At 44.6% G+C, this 18,003-nt stretch overlaps 2 protein-coding genes across 3 annotated transcripts in view; both read left to right on the top strand.

Moving 5' to 3' along the window:
* Positions 1-18,003, top strand: part of LOC123751518 (pneumococcal serine-rich repeat protein) — a 318,504-nt gene that overhangs the window by 200,426 nt on the left and 100,075 nt on the right. The window lies entirely within an intron of this gene.
* On the top strand, positions 7,822-8,409 carry LOC138355303 (uncharacterized). Its single transcript, XM_069310177.1, has one exon. The coding sequence runs from the start codon at positions 7,822-7,824 to the stop codon at positions 8,407-8,409; it is 588 nt and encodes a 195-aa protein (XP_069166278.1).

The following is an 18,003-nucleotide window of genomic DNA, read 5'->3' as shown; positions in this document are numbered from 1 at the left end:
ACCTTTACGTTTTCTCTGCATCGGACTCGATAGGTTAGGTGGGTTGCTGAGGCTTGTTGCGATTCTGGTTAGGTTAGGTTAGGTTAGGAGGCTTTTAGGGACAAATCAAGAAAATAAGCTGATGCAAAGACGACTAGGCGCTTGTGTGTAGGTGGAATAGATAGGTTTCATGCTCCGTGAGGAGGTAATAGATCCCATGTTTGTGATAGGTGGGGACCCCCATGCCCCTTGTGGAGGTGGGAGACCCCCCCCCCCATGCTCTATCTGAATGTGGGAGTGTTGGGTAAACTAAGTTACTCCAAGGGTAACAACGCTCGCCTGCAGTTTGGTGAATCAACGACCAATCAGGAAAATCCACAGTTTTATTGGAAGCTCCAACAAGGCGTCTGGCGCACAGGAAACTCCTTGTGTGGTGCAGAAGAGACTGAGCAATGCAGTAGTTCTACTGTTAATATTCTGTTTCGGGTTCCACGTGAATTCATGGTTTTAAGATTTATTCATTGATAAAATTAACACAGAAGCTTGTTGTATTGAGACAATAAATACAGTTTAAAGTAACAGATACAGTAACTGTATTGTGTCTGGCTCACGAATGCAACTTAAGTTTGAAGAAATACAGTCATTGTATTGTGCCAACCCAAATATTGCAGCATAAATGATCAGAAATACAGTAATCGTATCGAATATGGTTGATCATTGCACACAGAGATCACACTAACGTGATGCATCAAATGAACAAAATCCACAAGGGCCGTGATGAGGATTCGAACCTGCGTCCGGGAGAATCCCAGACACTGCCTTAATCGACTGAGCTACGACAGGGTTAAAAAGAGTTGAAACCGAAGTTCTACTGAACTTACTGGATCCTGCAGCCTCTCCGAGAGACAAACCAGGGTTTTACACAACTCCCCCCATGCACCCCGAGCTATGTCAATAGGCCGTTCTCCGTCTTCGCCCTTACATCATTACACACAGAGATCACATTACTGAAAACGAAGAAGATATATTTTTGTAATTGACTTTTTCCCTAAGATTATTGCATAATTAAGAGGGTCTGGAGGCTAGAGGAGCTGGCCAATACGCTGACAGAGATGAGGTTATATTTTGCGGGAATAAATTTACGAAACATTTGATATTTTTAATGAATATTAATTTATGTTTTTTTCCAATTGTCTTAAAATGTGGAATTTTTCTCCAGTTCACCGGCCTGAAATTTGTGTCGTGGTCAAGATAATACATTCAGATTTTTTTAATACATTAGGAGTGCATAAATCTGTATGCGAATTTGTTATCAAATTTGTGCGAAAACGCAGACGAAACGCGGAAATAGACCAGAAAATCTGTTGTGGAGTCGAACCTGAGCGTCCAGGTCAGGTTCGGGGGGGAGCCGGTCAGCCGAGTGGACAGCACGCTGGACTTGTGATCCTGTGGTCCTGGGTTCGATCCCAGGCGCCGGCGAGAAACAATGGGCAGAGTTTCTTTCACCCTATGCCCCTGTTACCTAGCAGTAAAATAGGTACCTGGGTGTTAGTCAGCTGTCACGGGTTGCTTCCTGGGGGTGGAGGCCTAGTCGAGGACCGGGCCGCGGGGACACTAAAAAAAAAAAGCCCCGAAATCATCTCAAGATAACCTCAAGATAACCTCCGGAGTCACCCCAAACACACACGACTTAACCCCCTTAACCACGACGTGCTAAGGGTTACACAACATGTAACCCGCGAGTCATCGTCCATTGTTAAGAGGGAGCAATCGAGGGAGGACCTCGATAACGTATATAAACTGTCTCTGTCTACTACTATTTATCCCTTTGAGAATTTTGTATGTGGAGATCATGTCCCCCCCTAACTGTTCTGTCTTCTATCTATAAACGTGTAGACAGATCTATCAGAGATCTGACTGGGATAGATCTATTAGAGACAGATCTATCAGAGATCTGACTGGGATAGAGCTATTAGAGACAGATCTATCAGAGATCTGACTGGGATAGAGCTAATAGACAGATGTATCAGAGATCTGACTGGGATAGAGCTAATAGACAGATGTATCAGAGATCTGACTGGGATAGAGCTATTAGAGACAGATCTATCAGAGATCTGACTGGGATAGAGCTATTAGAGACAGATCTATCAGAGACAAGGCTTAAGGAGAGTTTACATAAGCAAACAAACAAACATATTGTCTGCATAGTACAAAATACGACTGTTCTACCTAACCAGAAACGCATGAACCCACGCAACCCACCTAACCTATCGATTCAGATGTATAGAACGCGTCAATATCACGATGGTTTAATTTGTAACTAATCCGTTGCATTTTTAACGGATTGGTCGATTAAAAAAAATTCGAGTTGATCCATAATTAAAATTTGTCAATTATAGCTCGTTCACAATAATTAATTTGAACAGCTTATTGTGCATCTGCTTAATTACATAAAAAGTGCATTGTAGATTTAAAAAAATTTTTAATTCCATTACTGTAAGAGCTTTGGGAGTTATATAATGTTAGTGTTTTTATTTGGTTAGTGTTTAATTTTTTTTTTGGTTCTGATGTTTAAAACAGCTTTATGTGTCGCTGTCGAAGTGTGTGTTTAGTGTGATGGTGTTGTGATGTAGTGGTGTTGTGTTTACATCTTGTGTGTAATTACCTAAGTGTAATTACCTAAGTGTAGTAACAGGATGAGAGCTAGGCTCGTGGTGTCCCGTCTTCCCAGCACTCTTTGTTATATAACGCTTTGTACTCACCTATTTGTGCTTGCGGGGGTTGAGCTCTGGCTGTTTGGTCCCGCCTCTCAACCGTCAATCAACAGGTGTACAGGTTCCTGAGCCTATTGGGCTCTGTCATATCTACACTTGAAACTGTGTATGGAGTCAGCCTCCACCACATCACTTCCTAATGCATTCCATTTGTCAACCACTCTGACACTAACACACACACACTCTGAGTGTGTGTTTGTATGTGTGTGTGTGTGTGTGTGTGTGTGTGTGTGTGTGTGTGTGTGTGTGTGTGTACATCTGGATTAACCATTGAAAACGTCACTTTAGATTAACTAAAATAATTCTTATCAAAAAGTTGTTCATGAGATGATTCAGAAAGGGGGAAAAAGGAAGGGGGGGGGGCGGCTTGAGAATGGGGGGGGGAGTGCCAGGAGAGGGAAGTGCCAAGGTAGGGGGGAGGGGAGGGGAGAGGGGGCGGCACGCCAGACAATCCTCTCTAGGTCGTAAAACTACCGGATTCATGGCTACGCTCACGAACGCTCCTCAATTCCGTTTTCTTTCTCGTTCTTGTGTCTTAGTAGAAGAGCGTGCTTGTGCTAAATCGCTTCGGTGAGTTATGAAATTTTGGCACACACCTTCCACCTGATTGTGCGGGTGTGTTTACTATTTGTGTCTACAGACAACCCGTTCTCGCACTTTTGTATAGTCAATATTGACTTATTAAATACGTCCATATGTGACATACTAAACATACTAGTTTACCTTGAAAAGCTTCATAGAAAAAACCGACCTTACCTAACCTTCTTAGTATATTAAGATAAGCATCTTATTGCTTCGTAATTACAATTATTACTTAACCTGTACCTATAATAGGTTAAGTAATAATTGTTTTTCGAGGTAAATTAGTATGTTTAGTATGTCACATATGCACGTATTTAATAAGTCAATATTGACAGAAAGAAAGTGCGAGAACGGGTTGCTACAGAATCGAGCTATTAGCTCTTGGATCCCGCCTTTCTAACCCATCTATTTTTCCTCTATTATGGCTACTACGTATTAACACACACACACATCCACAGGAAGCAGCCCGTAGCAGCTGTCTAACTGTGGAGACTGAACAGTCTGTGGAGACTGAACAGTCTGTGGAGACTGAACAGTCTGTGGAGACTGAACAGTCTGTGGAGACTGAACAGTCTGTGGAGACTGAACAGTCTGTGGAGACTGAACAGTCTGTGGAGACTGAACAGTCTGTGGAGACTGAACAGTCTGTGGAGACTGAACAGTCTGTGGAGACTGAACAGTCTGTGGAGACTGACCAATCAAAGTAGAGTGAACAATCGTGCCACAACGTACCAGTCTTGTTCACCATAGTTCAAGCTAACAAAACCCTTTCATGTTCAAATAACCTCACCGAGAAGCAGAAGGGTGTTCAGGCCTCCGGCAGAATTTAGAGTAACTCCCAATTTAGGAAGTTGTCTCTGAGTTCAGACAAAGGAGAAACTCACATGCAAATGGCTAGCGTTCTGCCATTATTAAATTGAGTTGGATCTCAACTCTGCTGTGTTCAACTTGTTCTATTGTTATATACGACTGTGTCCGACGGGTATACTCGACTGTGTTCGACGGGTATACTCGACTGTGTCCGACGGGTATACTCGACTGTGTCCGACGGGTATACTCGACTGTGTCCGACGGGTATACTCGACTGTGTCCGACGGGTATACTGGACTGTGTCCGACGGGTATACTGGACTGTGTCCGACGGGTATACTCGACTGTGTCCGACGGGTATACTCGACTGTGTCCGACGGGTATATTCGACTGTGTCCGACGGGTGTACTCGACTCTCTCCGACGGGTATATTCGACTGTGTCCGACGGGTATACTCGACTGTGTCCGACGGGTGTATTCGACTGTGTCCGACGGGTATACTCGACTGTGTCCGACGGGTATATTCGACTGTGTCCGACGGGTGTACTCGACTGTGTCCGACGGGTATATTCGACTGTGTCCGACGGGTGTACTCGACTGTGTCCGACGGGTATATTCGACTGTGTCCGACGGGTGTACTCGACTGTGTCCGACGGGTATATTCGACTGTGTCCGACGGGTATACTCGACTGTGTCCGACGAGTATACTCGACTGTGTCCGACGGGTGTACTCGACTGTGTCCGACGGGTATATTCGACTGTGTCCGACGGGAGTACTCGACTGTCTCCGACGGGTATATTCGACTGTGTCCGACGGGTATACTCGACTGTGTTCGACGGGTATACTCGACTGTGTTCGACGGGTATATTCGACTGTGTCCGACGGGTATATTCGACTGTGTCCGACGGGAGTACTCGACTGTCTCCGACGGGTATATTCGACTGTGTCCGACGGGTGTACTGGACTGTGTCCGACGGGTATACTCGACTGTGTCCGACGGGTATACTCGACTGTCTCCGACGGGTATAATGTATATTGTTCGATCTACATCTTTATTATACTCGACTGTGTTCGAACAGTAGACAAGCTCATTCCCTGTAAATAATTTTGTAAACTTAATCCTAAGTTGAGCTTCTTGCAAACAGTAAATAAGTTTCAACCAAAGGTAAGAAATAAGATCTCGCCAAGCTCACTGGAACGGTCAGGAAGATCGAGGAAAATGGCCTTCTTCTTGAGAGGTTATCTTGAGATGATTTCGGGGCTTTTAGTGTCCCCGCGGCCCGGTCCTCGACCAGGCCTCCACCCCCAGGAAGCAGCCCGTCACAGCTGACTAACACCCAGGTACCTATTTTACTGCTAGGTAACAGGGGCATAGGGTGAAAGAAACTCTGCCCATTGTTTCTCGCCGGTGCCTGGGATCGAACCCAGGACCACAGGATCACAAGTCCCGCGTGCTGTCCGCTCGGCCGACCGGCCTTGAAGACATAATTGATAGAGATCTAAGGAGAAGATATACAGCCTTCTATTTACTGCATGAGTAAAAATTCAGCCAACTTACTCACATGGAACTCATGCGATATCTGAAGCAACGCCGTGATAGTGACGAATATCGTCTACACCTTCAAATGTCCACTTGTAGACTGTTTACCCCAGCGATCTCAATATATAGACAAGACAGCAACATCTCTGTCAAGGCAACAAGGCTCTATATCAAAGATCAGCTCATTTCTGCATACTACCATATTATTTCCAGAGACATCCTGCCCAGTAATACCGAAATAATCGACTGAAACAATGACAATAGGAAATTTGACATAGCCGAATCACTACATATCAAACACTGACATCTAACTATGAACAGCAATTGTATACTTGAATACATCAAGCTGTTCCCTAGGCCTACCACCCCAGGCAACACGCCCTATATATATATATATATATATATATATGTTCTAAATTTGTTGCATCTTCAGCTAAATTGTATTAATATTCCCTTGACGGCCAAAGATGTCAAGAGTCTCAAACATTGCATCTTATTGCATTGTCATATTCTAAAAGGAACTTTGGGGGGGGAATTAATTTTTCAACTTCTTCGTTTCTTACATTCAAGAGTGTGGGAAATGTGGAGAGGATTCGTGCTAAGATCATATTCAATAACATGTGTCTGTAATAACCATATTTACATTATTATTATATATGTAGATGTTACTGTGTCGAGGAGGCCTGGTCGACGACCGGGCCGCGGGGACACTAAGCCCCGGAAGCACCTCAAGGTAGGTTACCACCGAACGAACGAGGTCGTTCGCTGTTCTATTTTTTTTTCTGGTTGTTTTAAGTTCTTAGCTGGATGTAGATGAGTCTGCAGGATTGAGCTTCAGCTTCTAGGCTCCGCCTTTCTTGTAGTTGGTCATCGGACACAATAACTCTCTCCTTGTCTTTTCACCACCGTTTGTGTTATCTTTAGGTTATCTTGAGATGATTTTGGGGCTTTTTTTTTTTAGTGTCCCCGCGGCCCGGTCCTCGACCAGGCCTCCACCCCCAGGAAGCAGCCCGTGACAGCTGACTAACACCCAGGTGCCTATTTTACTGCTAGGTAACAGGGGCATAGGGTGAAAGAAACTCTGCCCATTGTTTCTTGCCGGCGCCTGGGATCGAACCCAGGACCACAGGATCACGAGTCCAGCGTGCTGTCCGCTCGGCCGACCCGGCTCCCCTTCAAGTGTGTACTTCAAGTGTGTTTATGTGTGGGGGGGGGGGGCGCACCACAGAAGGTCAGTCGAATAGTTTTAAATCTCGACGGAATTTCGTCTAAAGATCAAAGTGCATCCGAACCGTAAATGTCATTTATTGAATGACTCGGGAACCTAAAGGTGATCCTTATAAGCAAGAGCTGCAAGCCCAGCCCCTGCAGGTTCGTCCTAGTTGACACCCACGGAATAAACAAGATAGCACTAAGACTTAAAGAGGACCTGTGTGACAAAGACTGACTGCCAAGACTGATAACGACAGCAATAAGGTGATTCATCTGGCTGTGTGTCTTAAAATGACTCAATGGTTAGATTTAAGATCGGTTGAGAGGTCGTTCCAAGAAAGTTGTCAACTCGCGACAGATATCCTGATCGTTTACGAACTGTAAAACCAATCCCGTCATGATCCGACAATACAATTCTCTAACACCCTGCCGGAAGCTACATACGCGCTCCGGAAATCAAGTGAATGTGTGTGTGTGGTTGATTACGGGCTCACCATAGCCCGTGCTACATGGACGCTTCGTTCTGAGTAGCTAAATCTGAAACAACAAAGAATCAAGTGAGTGTCGGCGACTGACCGCAGAGTGACGCTTCACACAGCGCGGTTCTCAGCGTATATTGCAAGCGATGACAGGAGTATGTTTATGTTTGCACCTTGCAATAACGCCTCGACATTTATAATGCAAAACCCACGGTACAGACGCTATTGTGCCTCGATAAACACGAGATTACGCCTGGGGATTGAACTTCGTCCTGGAAAACTACTTCATCCGTCGACAGATTTCTGACAGGAGTCAATTATTAATAGACAATCCTACGAGGGGAAAGAATCAAAGCCATTATCTATCGCACGATGCCCTAAAATGATATAATATATTAAGTCGTGTTGTGGGGGGGTTATTTTGACCCGTTCGTCCCGCAAGAATATGACCCGGGTTCGAGCCTTAGGCAGGGTGTGGGTTAGTTATTTGGTTCAGTGGTTTTTGTTTCACGCGGGACGCAAGCCATCTATTGTTTTACACCCAGGACGCAAGCCATCTATTGTTTTACACCCAGGACGCAAGCCATCTATTGTTTTACACCCAGGACGCAAGCCATCTATAGTTTTACACCCAGGACGCAAGCCATCTATAGTTTTACACTCAGGACGCAAGCCATCTATTGTTTTACACCCAGGACGCAAGCCATCTATAGTTTTACACCCAGGACGCAAGCCATCTATAGTTTTACACCCAGGACGCAAGCCATCTATTGTTTTACACCCAGGACGCAAGCCATCTATAGTTTTACACTCAGGACGCAAGCCATCTATTGTTTTACACCCAGGACGCAAGCCATCTATAGTTTTACACCCAGGACGCAAGCCATCTATAGTTTTACACCCAGGACGCAAGCCATCTATAGTTTTACACCCAGGACGCAAGCCATCTATTGTTTTACACCCAGGACGCAAGCCATCTATAGTTTTACATCGACATCACGATCCCAGGTATTTCTTGGCTAGAAGAACCTGAAAGCCACTAAAATGAAGATCAGATGCATGGTTATTAGAGTTTAACCAAATAAAACGCAATGTTGTGAAATTTTTGGAAAGCAGATCTTAAGGGCAATATAGACTGAGACGAAGGCAGCTAGAGAACTTATAAAAGTGAGAAAGATTAAAGAGTTGATATCGCATCGAGTCTAACATCCTCATAAGGAACACTTTAGTCTTGTTCACTACCTACGTGAGAACATCATTGAAATATGCAGCCCTTGCATGAGGACGTCATCTACAGACACAGAAAAGTGAGAGATAATGTCTAGATGTTTACGAGGAATGGCTATAAGAGTTCTACCTCATATAACTCCTAGCAGAGATAGGGAGACATGACCACAACATTTAAGATTCTAAGAGGAAACTAAGATGGCAAAAAAACAAGATATCCAGAGAGGGAAATGGAAGAGGAAAGTGACATCAGTGGAAGTTAGAGACTCAGAAGAATACAAAAAACTGAAGCTCGACCCCTGAGAACCACAACACACACACACACACACACACACACACACACACACACACACACACACACACACACACACACACACACACACACACACACACACACACACAAGGAAATCAGGGAACCACAGACCCGAACCCTACACTTACATAAGGGAGTGGGGAACACTCCACCAGCAGTCCCGGTGAGAAGAGCATCACTCCACCTTCCACCCAGTAGAAGCCCTAACCCCTACCAGTCTCCCACTAAGTGCCCCCTTCCCTCACTTCCCCTCTCCCCTCACTTCCCCTCTCCCCAAGCCCTCCCTCTTCCCTCCCAGCCCTCCTTTCTCCCCCTCCCTCCCCCCAACACCTCCCTTTTCTGAAAAGTAAAAGGCTGGAATACAGAAGGGGAAACTATGATGAGATTAGACAATTTCTAACAGGAATACCATGGGAGACAGAACTCAGTGGAAATTCTGTACAAGGCATGATGGATTACATCCCCCCAGAAGTGTCAGGAGGCAGAAAACAGGTTTATCTCGGCCCAGAAAAAAAACAGAAAAGCAAAAGGGGGAATCCGTGGTTCAATCAGGCATGTAAGGAAGCAAGGCAGCTAAGCACAAGGGCATGTAAGGAAGCAAGGCAGCACAAGGGCATGGAGAAACTACAGTAACAACAGGACACCAGAGAGCAGAGAGAGAGAGAGATATCAGAGGGCCAGAAATGGGTACCTCAGTGTTAGGAGAGAAGCAGAGAGGCAGTTTGAAAACTACTTGGCAAATAAAGCCAAGACCCAACCAAAACCACATCAGGAGGAAAACAACAGTGAAATAACAGGTGATGAAACTGAAAAAGGGAGGAAATTGGTACACTGAGAATGGCAAAGAAGTCTGAACTCATCAAGAGATTCCAGAAGGTCTTCACAATAGAGCAAGGGGAAGTCCCTGAACTTAAAAGAGTGGCGATAAACCAAGCAGACTTGGAAGATATTGAGATTACCAGTGATGAGGTTAGAAGGTATTTGTTTGATTTTGAAGTGACTAAGGCTGTTGGACCTGATGGAATCTCACCATAGGTGCTAAAATAGGAGGCAGAAGCATTTTGTGTGCCACTATCTATGTTCTGTAACAAGACACTGGAAATGGGAGACTTACCAGAGAGTTGGAAGACAGCTAACATAGTCCCAATCTACAAAAAGGGTGGATAGGCTGGAGGCTCTAAACTACAGGCTGGTGTCCTTAACTTCTATACCAAGCAACGTGATGGAGAAGATCGTGAGAAAAAGCCTCGTAGCACATCTGGAGAGAAGGGACTTTGTAACACACCACCAGCATGGGTTCAGGGATGACAAGTCGTGTCTCACAGGTATAATAGAATTCTATGACCCAGCAACAAGCATTAAGCAAGAAAGAGAAGGATGGGAAGACTGCATTTTCTTGGACTGTCAGAAAGCTTTTGACACAGAACCCCATAAGAGACTTGCATAAGCTGGAGAAACAAGCTGGAGTAAGTGGTAGGGCGCTCCAATGAATAAGGGAGTACCTAAACAACAGGAAGCAGAGAGTTACTGTGAGGGGTGAGACCTCAGGCTGTCGTGATGTCACCAGCGGAGTCCCACAGGGCTCTGTACTCGGTCCTATCCTGTTTCTGATATAAGTGAATGATCTTCCTGAAAGTATAGACTCATTCCTCTCAATGTTTGCTGATTATGCTAAAATTATGTTAAGGATTAAGACAGAGGAGGACAGCAAAAGGCTACAGGATGACCTGGACAGATTGAAGGAATGGTCCAACAAGTGGCTACTAGAGTTTAACTCGATCAAGTGCAAAGTGATGAAGATAGGCGTAGGGAGCAAGAGACCAAACACAAGATTACAGCTAGGAGCGGAAATCATTCAGGAGTTAGGACAAGAGAAAAATCTGGTGGTTGATATCATACCAGACCTGTCCCCTGAAGCAAACATTAAAAGAATAACATCAGCGGTGTATGCAAGGCTGGGGAACATAAGAACTGCCTTCAGAAACTTGTGTAAAGAATCATTCAGAACCTTGTATATTTCATACACGAAGTTAGAGAAAGTTCAGAGGTATGCCACCAGACCAGTCCCCGACAGAGAGGAATGAGCTATGATTACTGAACCTCACGACACAGGATGAGTTAGTGGAGACATGATCACTACAAAATTCTCAGAGGAATTGACAGGGGTATATAAAGATAAACTGTTTAACACGAGTGGTTCGCTAACTAAGGGACACAGGTGGAAACTGAGCACCCAAATGAATCACAGAGACATTTGAAAGAACTTTTTCAGTGTCAGAGTATTTAACAGGTGGAATGCATTAGGCAGTGATGTGGTGGAGGCTGACTCCATACACAGTTTGAAGTGTAGATATGATAGAGCCCAATAGGCTCAGGAATCTGTACATCAGTTGATTAACAGTTGAGAGGCGGGACCAAAGAGCCAGAGCTCAACCCACGCAACCATAACTAGGTGAGTACACACACACACACACACACACACACACACACACACACACACACACACACACACACACACACACACACACACACACACACACACACACACACACACACACGACGAAAAATCTCACCAGTTGTTAGAACGCAATAAAAGCTGTATGAGTGTGTGAGTGAGAAAGGTGAGAGCTTTGTTTCTAAAGGCAAAAGTAGAAGGAACTTCAAGAAATCCCAGATCAAAGAATTCAGTGAGAAAAAAAGGCACAGAACGCGAGCTTCGAGGAGGTAAAGGTTGTCCCTCGCTGATGACAGCCCCTGAGAAATGGCCAGGGAACTTTCCCCGGGCAGAAAAGAGCAATGAAAGAGGATAATTTTCCAGCCCTGCCAATTTCACGAGGTTTGAGAGGTGGGCGTGTCTGAGGGGTGTGCGTGGAGAAGGCGGGGTTGGGGGGTTGGAGAAGAGGTGGAAGCCTGGTGGACCAAACTCTCACAAGTCAAGCCTGGCCTCGGGCCGGGCTTGGGGAGTAGAAGAACTCCCAGAACCCCATCAACCAGGTATATGTGGGCCTGCGGGCCGCTCCAAGCAACAGCCTGGTGGACCAAACTCTCACAAGTCAAGCCTGGCCTCGGGCCGGGCTTGGGGAGTAGAAGAACTCCCAGAACCCCATCAACCAGGTATCAACCATTAGGTGATGTGGTGTATTGGGGAAGTAGATAAGAGAAGGGGGTGTTAAGGAATGGGGAGCACGAGGCAGGCAAATGGGGAATAGAGGTGGGGAGTGTTGATGGATAGTAGGGGAGGGGGTTAGGAACAAAAGGAGGAGAATAGAATAGAATAGAATAGAATATTTTTTTCCTCAGCAAATACCATTGTGTTTATATCAACCACACTTATTGTTTTAATAATTTAATCTGACATCAATCGCCTATTAATCACGCACACATCAATTACCCATACATCAATTACCCATACATCAATCCCCACCCGTGCATCAATCTAGTTAACTCAAATGATTACTGAACTATCTCTTAAGGAGACAGCCTGTTAGGGCAGTACTTTTAATAAACAAAAGTCTAAGTATCCAACTAGAATCTGGAAGACAATCACATAGTTTCCTGCACCCTTCGAGGGCAGAGATTGGCGGTGCCAGCGGCGGCAAGTGCCACTCTCCGTGGCACTCTCGCACCTGATGGCACTAATTTTAATGTAAAATGCAATTTAAATGCTAAAGCGACTGACATAAACATTAATTACCTAACTGAAACGAAGAAGAGACTCGACAATTCCTGCCTGTAAACTACGGGGGGGGGGGGGGGGGGGGGAGGGGGGGGGATTGCAATATATATTTAATTTTGGATGAGTTAACCACTTTAATCTATTAAGTTAATACTGTGAATCAAATTTGTTATCCCCGACGATGATGTCCGCAGCAGTTTTACAAATTTGTAGAAAACGGGATATGTGTGAATTGTTTAATTAGGTCTATGTAACTAGCTTATCAAGACTGTAACTTGCTTAGCTAAATGAGTTTTGGGGTTTAGTTCGTGAGTACGTTGTGTGCCTTTGTAGAGCAGACCACAGACTAGAAAGTGAAGGGACGACGTCGTTTCGGTCCGTCCTGGACCATTCTCAAGTCGATGCGTTTGTAATCTTCTCCACTATCACCCACATGGTAGTTAACGGGTCTATTATCTTATCTTGAGGTTATCTTGAGATGATTTCGGGGCTTTAGTGTCCCCGCGGCCCGGTCCTCGACCAGGCCTCCACCCCCAGGAAGCAGCCCGTGACAGCTGACTAACACCCAGGTACCTGTTTTACTGCTAGGTAACAGGGGCATAGGGTGAAAGAAACTCTGCCCATTGTTTCTCGCCGGCGCCCGGGATCGAACCCAGGACCACAGGATCACAAGTCCAGCGTGCTGTCCGCTCGGCCGACCGGCTTCCAACTACTACCCACATTTTAAGTAATTATAGTATTACCTTAATTTCCGATTACCCGTCAACTTGGATTGATCTGTATGACAACAGACAGGTACCTTACAAGGCCGGCGCTCGATCCCCAATGGCCCAAGTAGTTGGGTACTGTTCCTTCACCCCGTCCTCACACCTCTGCTTGTCCTCATATCCCTTCCAAGTACTTTGAGACTGGTTCAGTACTTTCTCCTCATTGCTATCTTCGGGTAGGTTGTTGATATAGGCCTGTTCCCCCATGGCACTTTGCTCACTCGATAAGCACTGACTTATCATGGCATCTGGTGTGTGCAGATATATACATTTAATATACATTTAGGCCTCTAAGGATGCTAAAGTTGGTTTTAGAGATACGTTGTGTTATGAGACTATGCTTTCTAGCCAGAGGTGAGAATATTCTCTCTCTCTCTCTCTCTCTCTCTCTCTCTCTCTCTCTCTCTCTCTCTCTCTCTCTCTCTCTCTCTCTCTCTCTCTCTCTCTCTCTCTCTCTCTCTCTCTGTCTCTCTCTCTCTCTCTCTCTCTCTCTCTCTCTCTTCTCTCTCTCTCTCTCTCTCTCTCTCTCTCTCTCTCTCTCTCTCTCTCTCTCTCTCTCTCTGTCTCTCTCTCTCTCTCTCTCTCTGTCTCTCTCTCTCTCTCTCTCTCTGTCTCTCTCTCTCTCTCTCTCTCTCTCTCTCTCTCTCTCTCTCTCTCTCTCTCTCTCTCTCTCTCTCTCTCTCTCTCTCTCTCTCTCTCTCTCTCTCTGTATGGCTGGCAATTCATCCAATTTAAAATAAAGGTGTCAAGAGATGACACATTGGTAGAACTTTTCATGTCTCCTTTTCAAGTTAATTCATTGCAGCTTCCTCACGTATTCTGATATAAGATCGAGAACCTCTTCCGGACGACATAATCTCTTTAAGAGACTCCTAACGCTTTTATAGGATCAGGGACTGTCGCCCCCCCCTCCATCCTATAATTGATCTTATGATTAGACCTGCAGATCCAGAATCGAGGTGTTCCGATCCAGACTTGGGGGTGTTCATATTAAGTCCTTAATTCCATTTTTTCCCACAGGGAGTACTTCCTTATGTCCACTCTAAAATGGAATTTCTACAGCAAGTGCTCTTTGGGCAGAATGCATAAATCTCAGGGAAGCCATTCACTAACACACACACACACACACACACACACACACACACACACACACACACACACACACACACACACACACACACACACACACACACACACACACGCTGGGATTCTTTAATTCTTTCTACGGGAATTAAACCTCACTTCGCTGGAAGACAGAAGAGTTAGGGGGGACATGATCACCACATTCAAGATCCTGAAGGGAATTGATAGGGTAGATAAAGACAGTCTATTTAACACAAGGGGAACACGCACAAGGGGACACAGGTGGAAACTGAGTGCCCAAATGAGCCACAGAGATATTAGAAAGAACTTTTTTAGTGTCAGAGTGGTTGACAAACGGAATGCATTAGGCAGTGATGTGGTGGAGGCTGACTCCATACACAGTTTCAAGTGTAGATATGATAGAGCCCGATAGGCTCAGGAATCTGTACACCTGTTGATTGACGGTTGAGAGGCGGGACCAAAGAGCCAGAGCTCAACCCCCGCAAACACAACTAGGTGAGTACACACACACACACACACGCACACACACGCACACACACACACACACACACACACACACACACACACACACACACACACACACACACACACACACACACACACACACACATACACACACACACACACACACACACACACACACACTATATTGGAAGCCTTTACAAAAATTTTACAGCAAACCAACGCCACAAATGTATAATTTATTTTCCAATTTTTTTTCTTTCAAAATACAGTAATTCATTTCCTTCAAGAGCTTCGTAGAAATTGCATTTTATGGCATTTCTGTACTTTTAGATCCTTATTTTGCTCATCAATAAAGCTATTTACAATTATTTATTGCAAGCGAGAGTTGCATATTTTCTTAAAAGTTATTTGCAACAATACGCAACTTGCCCTTAAATCTATATAACTAACTTAACCAAAATAAACGAAATATAACGATATTTATTGCAAACTATATTCAGTCGATGAGTCACAATAACGTGGCTGAAGTATGTTGACCAGACCACACACTAGAAGTTGAAGGGACGACGACGACGTTTCGGTCCGTCCTGGACCATTCTCAAGTCGATTGATGAATGGTCTTGAGAATGGTCTCAATGGAGACTTGAGAATGGTCCAGGACGGACCGAAACGTCGTCGTCCCTTCACCTTCTAGTGTGTGGTCTGGTCAACGATATTCAGTCATTAAGCATACACATGCATGCTATCTGATATGTTGAAATGATAATGATAGTAAAAATAATAATAATTTTATTCATAAAATATACATATTATATATATAGTGGTTTATATGTAGGTCCGGAGGTTGCATGTTAGATGCAATTTGTTGCATAAGCAAGCTGTATAATTCTATTTTTTGCTTTTAATGTCAATAATGTTGATTTGATTTTGTCTTGTTTAGTTTTTTTGCTTAGGTAGTTTCTTCTCGAAACTGGGAATTACAGTGGTGATGTCTGCTGGAGAGGTTTGGCTGTATTGTAATACACAAGTACTTGTACACACATCAGCCTCTGCTACAGCAATGATCTGGTTTCTTGCACATTCGGTGCTCGATCCCCAATGATCCAAGGGGCTGGGCATTGTTTCAGCTTCTTGCATTAACCCAGCTCCTTGTTCTCATATCCCAGCTCCTTGTTCTCATATCCCAGCTCCTTGTTCTCATATCCTAGCTCCTTGTTCTCATATCCCAGCTCCTTGTCGTCATATCCCAGCTCCTTGTCCTCATACCCCAGCTCCTGGTCCTCATATCCTAGCTCCTTGTTCTCATATCCCAGCTCCTTGTCGTCATACCCCAGCTCCTGGTCCTCATATCCTAGCTCCTTGTTCTCATATCCCAGCTCCTTGTCGTCATACCCCAGCTCCTGGTCCTCATATCCTAGCTCCTTGTTCTCATATCCCAGCTCCTTGTCGTCATATCCCAGCTCCTGGTCCTCATATCCCTTCCAAGTGCTATATAGTCATACTGGCCTAGCGCTTTCTCCTCATAATCACTCTTGCATTCACTATTTCTCACCATTTCTGTTTATATTTGAGCTTTGCAATATCACTATTGACTGCGGGTCGCTCCAAGCAACAGCCTGTTTGGATCAAGTTATCACACGACTCATCTTGGCTACAGACAGGGCTTGGGATAGTGTGAAGAACTCTAGCAACCTTCTCAAGGTAAATTCCAGGTAAACTGCCCTATCTAGGTCAATAACCATGGCGTGTTGTATGGGATCATAGCCTGTATTGTTATGTATATTAGATTTTTTGGGGTCGTAGCCTATGAGGAAAAATCTGGAATTCAATTATACAGGCGTATTGACCTTTGACCTGAAGGGATGTTTTTTGAGGAGTCGTGACCTGAGAGAGGAGAAAGGGGGGGGGGGGTAAACGACGTGACTCGACTGTCGTTACAATTACAGCCTCTTAACGACCTCACCCTCCCCCCCCCCTCTAGTTCAGGTCGTCTGCTCTGTGACCTCGACCTGACCTCACTCTAAGTGTTTAGTGAGACGTCTTCTCGACATTTCCACATATATAATTTAGAATCGTCAAAGCAGAGGCTTACAAATGTCTCCGTTTTCTAAGCATCGGACTCAATAGATTGGGGTGGGTTGTTTAGATTCGTATGATTACCATTAGATTAGATTGTAATGTGTTTACTGAGGAGGAAATCAAGAGATCGTGTTGCTTAAACAGGGGTTGTAGAGATAGCCAACCCTCGCCGTGTCTAGCCTTCTCAATAAGGCAATTAGAGGTGAGCATAACGGTCCACCACTACCAATTGCCTCGTTAACGTTCGGGGTGATAGAGGAGTGAATCCCTTATTAACGCTGTCAAGGATGACCTCTAGTCATAAAGGATATTGTTCCCTTGTTTACTGCTCTCTCGGGATAATTTGCTGTGGCTCAATTATACATGGCATTTTAAGCTTTATCTTTGTTATTGTATCTGTATCATAATTGCCACTTTATACAATATGTTGTATGATATAATAAATGCAAAGTACCTGTTAATTAGGAATTAAAGCTGATCACTCAATCTATGATGTAACAAGGTGGGAAATTTAGACGTATTTGAGGTTATATAAAAGTCAGTTTCATCAGGATTAGTGATTACAATTCCTGTGAGTAGGATAAAAAAAAGCTTTGTTTATAAAAAACAGTCCGTTTCAATGGGATTATTTATTAAAATTAGTGTAAACAGGATATGTTTACACCAAACAGGATATGAACAAGGTCTGTTGCAGCTTTGCAACAGCTTTGCAACAGCTTTGCATTTGTTGTATTTGTATGTGTAATTCTTTACTATGTAAAAATGCAGTCGTTTGCTGGACCTGTGTGTGTCGAGCCGCGCGTAGCTGGTAGTGGCAGGTAGGGAGCCACAGGTAGGAATGGCAGGTGTAGGCCACATGTGCAAATGACAGTTGGGGCTACATGTGCAAATGACAGGTGGGGGCCACATGTGCAAATGACAGTTGGGGCTACATGTGCAAATGACAGGTGGGGGCCACATGTGCAAATGACAGGTGTAGGCCCACATGTGCAAATG

Source organism: Procambarus clarkii, chromosome 66 (assembly GCF_040958095.1).
Source record: "Procambarus clarkii isolate CNS0578487 chromosome 66, FALCON_Pclarkii_2.0, whole genome shotgun sequence".
Taxonomy (NCBI): Eukaryota; Metazoa; Arthropoda; class Malacostraca; order Decapoda; family Cambaridae; genus Procambarus; species Procambarus clarkii.
This window is presented reverse-complemented; position numbering and strand designations above follow the sequence as displayed.

Coding starts and splice junctions, on each gene's coding strand:
- LOC138355303 (XM_069310177.1), top strand. CDS start 7,822: ATGACCCGGGTTCGAGCCTTAGGCAGGGTGTGGGTTAGTTATTTGGTT.